The 9585-nt window shown below is 59.2% G+C and overlaps 2 protein-coding genes across 2 annotated transcripts; one reads left to right on the forward strand and one right to left on the reverse strand.

The window, feature by feature from the left end:
* Positions 1-2582: 2582 nt before the first annotated feature.
* EIF3G (translation initiation factor 3 subunit G) lies at positions 2583-5751 on the reverse strand. The gene is made up of 4 exons (XM_005853319.1): positions 5209-5751; positions 4238-5059; positions 3808-3900; positions 2583-3615 (listed from the first exon to the last, which is right to left on the reverse strand). Exons 1-4 carry the CDS (start codon positions 5698-5700, stop codon positions 2779-2781), a joined length of 2244 nt encoding a protein of 747 aa, XP_005853381.1. The 5' UTR covers positions 5701-5751; the 3' UTR covers positions 2583-2778.
* Positions 5752-6015: 264 nt separating this feature from the next.
* Positions 6016-9025, forward strand: NGA_0135502 (chaperone protein). The gene is made up of 3 exons (XM_005853320.1): positions 6016-6218; positions 6501-7003; positions 7106-9025. Exons 2-3 carry the CDS (start codon positions 6505-6507, stop codon positions 8491-8493), a joined length of 1887 nt encoding a protein of 628 aa, XP_005853382.1. The 5' UTR covers positions 6016-6218; positions 6501-6504; the 3' UTR covers positions 8494-9025.
* Positions 9026-9585: the final 560 nt, after the last annotated feature.

Consider the following 9585-nt stretch of genomic DNA (forward strand, 5'->3'; position numbering starts at 1 on the left):
AGGGTGGGGGGGGGCGGGCTCCGAGGCAATACCCGCGATTCATTGCGTGGCGATTCGAAAGGGGCTGGGCGCCTTTTCTCCAGCAGTTTTCCTTCCTTGGATACGGACGCCGAGGTCGCGTCGCCTGCGGGGGGCGGGGACGTCTGTCAGGGGCCAGGACGGCCAGAAGATGAGGAGAGCGCGCGGCGTCTGTCGACGGGATCCGTGCACGGACCCGGCTCTTCCCTCTCCTACCAGACTCCCAGCCTCTCCCGAAGCACAGCGAAGCGCAAATGCTTAGAGAAGTCCGCGGGGGCCTTGGCTTCGGCCGTCTCGAGCGTGCCCTTCCTCACGCCTATGGAGGTGGACCGGTACACTTACAGCGTCTTGAAGGCCAAGCGATGGACCCTCGCCCTGCGACCCCCCGCCCCGTCCTCCTCGAACGATGCAATGTACGAGCTCATCCCTCCCCAGGAAGAGGGGCTCCCGACGCGGCCGTTCAACAGCGAGAAGGATGCCTTGCTATGGGCCAGGGACGAAGGAGGCTTGGTCAGCTCTGAGGAGCTCCAGACGCACGCAGAGGCGTGTCCCTACCAACCTATCATCGCCGAGATGGAGGTCGCTCGCAGCCGCCTGGGTCAGGCAGGCTCGGGGGACTGCCACGTGTCTGCGGTGCGGGAGGTGGAAAGCCGGCGTTTGCTCGACTTCTACATGGCGTATCTGCTGGAACCCACGGGCGCCTGGCTCCGCGTGGGAGGGCTCCCGGGGACAGGGAAAACCTTGGCGGTGCAGCATTCAGAAGCCCTACTGGCCCATGCCTTGGCCTCGCGGGGCGTCAACGCCAGACCGACCTTTGTACGCCTGAACTGCGCCGCCTACTCGGCCCCCAAGAGCTTCCTCGAAGCCTTAGCAGCTCAATTGCATCTGACGGGCGGGACAGGCTCCTTTGCTTCCGCCTCTTCGCGCCGCATGAGCCTTGGCGCCGTAAGAGAGCCGCTGACCGAAGACGCGCTGTGGGCTAAGCTGGAGGAACGCTTACGTTGGGTGAAAAGGCCGGACATGAACGGGCGAGGGAGCGGGGGCACGCTTTCGGACGTCCTCAGCAGCCCGCTCATCAAGTCGATGACCTCCTGGTTCCGAGGAGGGGGGGCGGGGGCGGCGACTAAGGCGGCAGTGGAGACGACACGGAAGGTCTCGGAGGAGCAGGAGGCAGCAAGCGGAGACCGAAGACTGGACTCGTCGGTGGTGAAGGCGAACGAGCTGGTGGGTCGCACGGTGGTGTTGGTGCTCGATGAGCTGGATCAATTCATCGCTACGAACAGGGAGACGATCGGGTGCGTGGCCCGCCTGATCAGCAACGTGATCATGGTCGCGGGCTCTCGGGCGTTGCTGGTGACGGTTTCCAACACGATTGACGACCACACGGCCCTGGGCGCCTTGTGGTCGAAAGCCAAGACAACGGCAGGCCGGTCGCCGGCCTGCTGGAAAGACTATGCGGGTCACGACGAGGACCGCGCACTCGCAGCAGGCGTCGGTGAGGAGAAGCTCGAGCCCATCATATTCCGCCCCTTTCAGGACGCGGAACTCGTGCAGATCCTGAAAGTCTGCGTCGGGGACACCTTTCAAGCCCCGGCTCTGGCCATGATCGCAAAGCGCGTCACTTCTTCCAGGGGGGATGCGCGCGTGGCCGTCGACACATGTCGGCGGGCCTTGGAGCGCCATGTGCGGACGCTGGATGCGAAGGCAAAGGCGTGGTGCCCCGCCAGCTTGATGGAAGGCGAAAAGGACAACGGAGACAAGTCTATGGAGGTGCGGGACTCAGAGAGGCAGGTCACGGCCGCCGAAGCGAATGCCGCCTCCAAAGAAATGGATGTAGACGTGGGGAAAGACATTGGGAAGCTCCCCCAGCACGCTCGCTTCCTTCTCCTGGTTCTCCTGCACATGACCACGACGAGAGGGGGAGGAAAGGCCGGGAATCAGGTGAAGCTAGCTGACCTGCAGAACGAGTACACGCAACAGGCAAAAGCCATTCTTGGGGCCAGCCAACTGGGCGCGTCCTCCAACTTTGAGGACAACTTGGAGTGGATTGATGAGAACGGGTTGGTGGAGAAAGGGAAAGGAGGCAAGGCGAAGGTTGTGAGCCCGAAGGTGGATTGGGCGACGGTGCTTCCGAAGCTGACAGTACAAGACAAAACGCATTTCAAGGCCTTGTTACCCAAGTGAAGGAGAAGTTTAGAGGACAAAATAGCGTTAGAGAGTCTCTTGAAGGTGACAGAGGATGGGGTGGACGAAGGTACAGGGTCAGGCAACACCGCCCTAATGAAGGCCTACCCCCCTCCGGCCTACCTCATCCATCATCCATGATTATATGGGAGGGGACGAAGGAAAGACCCACATTTCAGCCGGCAAGTGAGTGATGAAGATACAGAGCCCGCGAGAGGTGTGAGTACGAACAGGGGGGGGAAAGTAGGAGAAAATAAGGAAAAGGAGGCATACGGATAGACAGGGCCTCATCGCCCTGCTGAATGGGTCAAGAAGAGCTGACTGGCCCTGTCTCTCACGCCGTGATGCGCTCTAAGAGAGGCATCAACTATAACAGCCCCAAAACAATGATTTCTGAACCGCCGATAGCTCCTTTGCCCGTATGTTCCACCGACACCGCCTTGAAAAATGAGTTCCTTTCTCCCTTCTATGCGTTCACGGTCGTAGGGCCGTCTGCGCCTATGCTCGCACTCTGCGACACCCACAGGCCTCTACCCACCCCCACCAGAGCCCTTCACCTCCCGCTGACTCGCCGCGTTATCTTTCCGTCCCATGCGTCAGGTTCGACGCCGTCGAGTAAGCCATGGTCGTGTCCTGCGCCAAGCGCTGCCCGTAGCCGGACACGAACCCCCCGGCAAGCCCATCCCTCTCCTCCCGCCGTTGCGTCGGAGGGTTCGCCCACTCCAAGCGGAGGATCAGGTGGTCGTAACCATACCCCTGCAGGCTGTCCATCGCCTTCTGCGCGTCCTCCTTCTTCAGAAAGGAGACGAAGGCGAACCCCCGCGAGGTGTTCCGCTCCTTGTCCTTGGCCAAAAACACCCGATGCAAGACGCCGAATCGGCCGAAGAGGTTCTTCAAGTCATCGTCCGTCGTGTCTTCCGAAACGTTTGTCACTCGGATCGTTGGGAACTTGTCCTCTTCCCGCCCGCCCGGCCCCATCTGGGGCCCTGGCCCTCCACCACCAAATCGCTCGCCCATGGTCCGGCGCGGAGCCCCTTCCTCTCCCCCATTCATTCCTCCAATCCCACTACCGCCATCGTATTCGGCGAAAGACTCTCCGGGGGTTGTCGACGGCAGCAGACCCGCTTTTCGTGCTGCTAGCTTTTGTTGGATTAAGCCCAAGTTTTTCAAATCTGCGGCCGGTTCATCTTCCGCCAGGCTGTGAGGATCTTCAATCGCAATACTTTGCTCCTCGGCTCGGACATGAGCATCGCGGGCGTCCCCAAATCGGGCCCAGGTCTTGCGCACGAATGTTCGTTTCGGAACGTGGGTCGTGATTTCTTCCACTTTGAATTTCTGAACATATCGAGCTTTCCGCTGGTCTTTCCATGCCCACTCTGTCCGCGTCACTACACCATTTTCGTCAGGTTTTCCCTATATAAAAGGACGTTGTGTGGCAAAGGGATTTGTGATGGCAGAGAGTGAGCGTGGTGGGGGGAGGAGGCTTGGCGAACGTGTGTGTGCCGACAGGCTCACATCTGCGGGGTGGAAGCTTGTACACGGCATCACATCAACGATATTGATGAAACGCCTCACACCGTGACTCTACGCTGTCGGGTCACTCACCTCGACTGGTTGGGGGAGCTCCTCATCATCTTCATAGTCTCCCCAGTCCTGCACCTCGCGCGACATGACAACAACGATCGGTGGCTCCGCGACCTGCAAGCGGCAGTAAAAGGAGATAAGCGTCAAAAGTGTAGGGACACGACATGTCAATAATAGGAGCAGCTAGGATAAGACGTGCAGCTCTTGATTTATGTCCAACAAAGCGAGCATGTGCACCACCGCAAAGTCGGAAGAAAGAAAGGATGCACACACAACCACAAAACAAGAGGGGAGGTTGCAGCCGTGGATTGCTCTCGTTCACACACACTAACTCTGCGCATTGCTTACTTTTGTTTCATGTGTCACGATGCAGACCATCGAAGCTCTGTCATTGGTCTTTGAATACTGTGCTCCATATCCTGCGCATGGGCTCTTTTTTCTCCAGCCTCACTTCGACGCACGTTTTGCCCTCTGTTAACTCGTCCGTGTAATCCTTGCTCAACACCCAAAACGAGGAGTCCAGCTCGATGGGCCCGAAGAGGTCACCGCCAATTATCCAGCTTTCCTTGTTCTCCGGGGTCTTGAAGCCCACTGTCAAGACGCGATTGGTCAGGTGCACTAAAACATCTTCTTTCTTCACCTCCTCGGGGACTGGTACCACCACTTCCATGTAGCCCGCCCTTTCCTTCCACTTATACTGCGGTGCCGTTCCTATCACGACCTGATTCGGATTGAGCTTATTTTTCATGGCCATGTCATCTATGTCTACCTTCATGCCCTTGTTGGCGTCCTCAGGAATCGCCTCCACGCGCGGGGTCGAGGGCGGGGAGAACCCATCAATGCCTTCCCCTTGCTGCTGCTCCTCCTCGCGTTGCTCCTTCTCCATCGCTGCCTTGGCCTCTGCCAAAGGTCCGCTACCCCCACCGTTTTCTCTATTTACCTCGGCTGTTGCCTCTCCGATACTATCTTTGCGGACAGTGGGGGGGGCGGCCCAGGTGGTCATGGGCGACGTGCCTTCGTCGATCTCTTCGCGCCATTTCTTGGTCAGATCCCGAGTATCCTCCACGTCCGTCGAGCCCGCTCCTTGGAGAGTCCGCCAGTTCAAGAGCTGCAAGCGCGTGACGATGATGGCGCCGGGGGGAATCTTGTCTTGGTACCCCTCTGCCGACCCGAAGGCATACTCGGGACTGCACGTGATCTCGGCAACCTCGTTGGGCTTCATGGTCGCCACGGCCATCTCCCAGCCGCGGATCACTTCCGGGTTTGCCAGGCCCTGTGAGAGGATTGGAGGGGGAGAGGGGAGGCGATCGTGGGGTGAGCGCAATCCATCGGCCATGCTGGTCTGATGGCCCCAGAAAAGACTTCTGGCACATCGGTAAGGTTCCTTGCCCTGTCCTGAGTGAGCTTTTTAAGTGATCTTACCAGCATAAATTCCATCGGTTTCTTCATCCGGTTTGCTATCAACTGCCCCGTGGATGTTTTCATGACAAAAGCTACCTTGCAGTAGGAATGAGGCGGTGGAGTTTGCTGGTTGTACCCGTAGCCGGGCCGTAGCACAGTTTTTAACACACCCCCGTCTCCGGACAAGTCGACAGGCTCATCACTGGGACGAGGTCCACTCCGCCAACCAGAATTCATGGCGGACATTATTGGACTTGGGATAAAGGGGGAGGGGGGTGAGTGGACAAGGTAATAAAACGCGGCATGCGGGTCGAGAGGCAGGCCCGCCCGGGATCTACGCGGTAGCTTAGGCGCTATGGACATGAATGCGTAAGAAAGTTTGAGGCTTAGAAAGAAGGAGAAAAATACTGCGAGGTTACAGGCTCCTGAAAGCCGTAGTCGAGTGGCTAGAAGACATAGGGGCAAGCCCGATGTTCTGCTTCGTTTCCTTGTCCTGCTGCCCTGCGCTGCCATCACCGGCCAGTTGATCAAAGCACGTGGATGGATGCCAAACGCTCTTGATCTAGGGTAAAGAATAGGCACGTGAAACCATCTTGAGTAATAAGCTTGAGTAATACTATAAAGCGCTCTGGCTCGACCGCACTTTTCTCGCGGCACTCGACGTGCATGATACTAGAGCTGGCTACCTGCGAGAGAAAGACAACCCGCTAGCTCCCATCCGTATACTTCCCCGCCCAACGACCCATTGGAACCCTGCTTTCCCACGGTTGTGCGCATAAATTCTGTCTTGACCATAGCGCACGTCTTTACGCGCTCATTTAGCAGTGCATGCGTTCGTCTAATTGCCTTTTCAGCGTCACCTCCTGGAGGAGGGAGAAGGCCATCGCCCCTAGGCGGACTCAAGATCATGGATTGTTCCATGGTCATTCTAACAGCCTGCCCTTTCCTCGATACTCACAGAGCACCACGCTCGGTGGCGGCATTGTATCAGTTCTGGCGCTTGTCACGGACGCTCGTGACGGGCATAACTGGTACGTTCTTCTAATACGAGGAAAGATCGTATTCGAGTCCGCCTGCATAACCGCTTTTAAAAGCTGCTTCGACGTAGTTGACCTGAAAGCCCCCCTTGCCCGCACGGCTTGATCATCGTTGCAGTGCAGAGAAGCATCTGAGTGTGAAGCTAGGTGCTTGTCTTCTCTGCCGCAATATGCCGCTGGTCTGCTCCCATTCCCATACCATCGACGCAAGCCCCGGTGGTCGGGCCGTAGAGCAATTCTTCCTCGCTCTCACATGTTTCATCATCACGACCACAGATCAATGACCGGCACCACCACGTCTGACGTTTCGCATTGGCCGACTCGCCCAGCCGTTGTGCCCTTCTTCCTTTCTTTCCTCCTCGCCGTCTTCTCCCTACTCCCCTCCGTCCTGGATGCCTTCCACCACCACCCCTCTCCCCCCTCCCATGTCCCAGTTTCAACCGTCAGTCCGAGCCAAGGATGCAAACCACACACCACCCGCTTTATCTCTCGTCTCTCCGCCAGCAAGACAGACTACTATTCTGTGCTCGGCCTCTCCCCGGGGGCCACGCCCGCCGAGGTCAAGCGCGCCTTCCGGGAGCGGGCCAAGACTACCCATCCGGACTCAAGCCGCAGCGCGGACACCACACAAGATTTTTTGGCCATCAAGGAGGCTTACGAAACGCTGTACGATGCCCGCCGACGCGCAGAGTTCGACCGACGGCGGCAGTTGGCTGAAGTGGCCGACTTGGCTGTGAGCGTCGGCGAGATCTTGACCCGCGACGTGGCGGTCCCACTGGGTAAGGAGTGGAGAGGAAGGCGCTGGTCGTCAAGAGAGTCGCCCTCGTGATGCCCTGCACACTCCCATCTCACGCTTGACGAAACTCTTCCCCCTCATCCAGCCCGGGACGTTGCACTCCCCCTTATCAAAACCGCCTTCGAGGGACTCGACCAGACCGTGATCAAGCAGTTCGCCACCCCGATCCTCAAACGCACGCTCCAGCAGTCAGCGGCCGCTGTGGAGGCCGTGCGGCAGGTGGCGCAAGACCGGGCGCAGTACTTCACGCAGGTGCAAGCCTCGTGGCGCGCGGAGGAGATCCGATCTTTGACGCAGCAGCTGGAAGAGATGACGGCCAAGGCGAAGGACGCGCGCGCGCAGGTCAAGGAGGCAGCCGGCTTGGTCTCGGAGGCAGTAGACCGGGAAGGGGCCATCCAGGCCCGGTTGGAGGCGGTGGAGGGCGCGAGTGAGTCCTCGGCGGCTGCCATGCAAGGGTTGCGGGAGGAGAGCAGGCGGGCCCTATCCGATTTCCAGGAGAGGGTGGCAGAGGAAGCAGAGCGTCGACAAGCGGCACGCAGGCTGAAGACGGAAGAAACGCGGGTGCTGGCCGCCAACAAGCGCTTGGAGGCCTTCGCCCTGACCGCAGACGCGGAGGTGGCGGAGGCGGAGGAGGTCCTGCGCCGGGCCCAAACGCGGATGGAGAAGGCCAGGCAAGCGCGGGAAAGGGCGCAGGGCTTGTTGAAGACGAGTCAAGAGGAGGCGGACGGCGTGCGAGAACGGCTCTCACAGACCAGCCTGGACCTTCAGGAGGCTTTGGCCGCGGTGGCCCCATCGCGGAGGGTCTGGCAGGAAGCTCAGGCGCGCGAGGCGTCGTTGCTCGCTCAATTGAAAAGCCAGAGCAAGGAGGAGGCGGCCCTGCGACAGGAACTGGCCATGGCCGTCCGAAGACGCGAGATGGCGCGCCGGGAATTCCTGGCGGCCGAGCGGCGTACGGGCTTGTTCCAGAAGGGCGTGATGGAGCTTGCCGGACAGATAGAGCGCAAGTACAACGAGGCTCTGGCCGGCTCCGGGATAACGAGCACGTCGGGCGCTACGTCCGCCGCGGCAGCGTCGGAAGCAGGGCAGGACCTGGGAAGGAGGACGGGGCCAGAGACAGGAGTCGGAAAAGAAGTGTCGGGAGAGGCGCGCAAGCGGCGGCAACGCGAGGCGTTTGACCTCGTCTTTGGGAGCATACGGAAGCGGTCGCGGGGCCCGACACGGGGGAAAAAGACAGACACAGCGGTGGAGGAGGGCGTGGGCCCGGGCAGCAAGGACGATCCAGCGACGTCTGGAGATTGGGACTCCTCCGAGGAACCAGGAGAGCCACTGGAGGAGGCGTCAAGCGTGCAAGCACCTGCTGCGTCGACGGCTGCGGCCCCCCGGGCGGAGCCCGAAAACCCAGTAGAGGGGGGAGGGGCTCAGGAAATGGAACGTGATCCCGCCCAGCAGGAGCTGCAGGGCGTGGGAAGATGACATCGGTTGCGTCAAGTCCTCGGAACTCGCGGCGGGTGTGAAGGTTAGGGAACTTGAGAGTGTGAGAGTGGTCAGCTTACTGGGTATGGGGCGTTCTCAGAGGCTTTTGGGCTCCAGTGCCAGATAAGCGAGCAGTCCAGGTCAAAAACGACGAGCAAGATCTTTGTTGTGGGTGCGTTCGTGTATGTAGATTGTGTACTGAATAGATGTAGCCCCTCGCCGTACCGTGTGGGCGCTCTTAGGCTTCCAGGACGGAAGAACTTTGCTAGAAGAGCAGAAAGGAGGGAAAGAAGGGAAAAACGGCGTGCCGCGGGTAGAAGCTTTGTATGAGGGCTTTGCGGTGCATGCGTGGAAATGGTAACAACGAGGGAGACGCGGTCCGCTTGTTGAATTGGGAATTCTCCACTCTCAAGGAGGGGGGGGGCGGAGGAGTAGGGTGTAGGCAGGCAAGTAACAACGAGAAAGGTGAGATGGCCAACCTGGTCTCTTCCCCACCGTCGCACATCACATAGTGAATCAAGGCATAGATAAATTTTGGAGGTTCGATGAGTACATGATCCGTTACGTTTTATATGTTATTGCCGTGCTCGGTGCTAGGTCCGTGCGGTCTCTCAGAGCTCCTCGACTAATGGCTTTTCCCTCTTCTGCCCTGCGCATGCGCCCCCTCTCCCCCTTCCCTCCTCTCCGCCAGGGCCCATCGGCACGTTCAGTAGCCGCGAAAGCGTCGATGACCCACTCTCGATCTCTAGCCTCTGCCTCTTGGGGTCCATGGAGAGGGACGCGAGTCCTTCAGTCAGGCCTCCGTCCGTCTCCTTGGGCCCATCCCCTAAGGAGAGACCTTCCAAGCGCCGCTCAAGGGCGGCTCTTCTTCCTCCATCGCCCACTAATACTACCTTTCCCCCGCCCCTCGCATCCTGCTCAGCACCTGCCTTGCCTTCCTCCTCTTCCTCCCCCTCGCTGTCTTCTTCCTCTTCGCTGTCCTCCTCCTCACTTTCACCACTCTCTGTCTCTTCTTCCTCCTCCTGTTCGCTACTTTTATCATCATCATCATCATCATCATCATCATCATCATCATCATCATCATCATCATCA

The sequence above is a fragment of the Nannochloropsis gaditana genome (assembly GCF_000240725.1).
Source record: "Nannochloropsis gaditana CCMP526 unplaced genomic scaffold scaffold957, whole genome shotgun sequence".
NCBI lineage: Eukaryota > Eustigmatophyceae > Eustigmatales > Monodopsidaceae > Microchloropsis > Microchloropsis gaditana.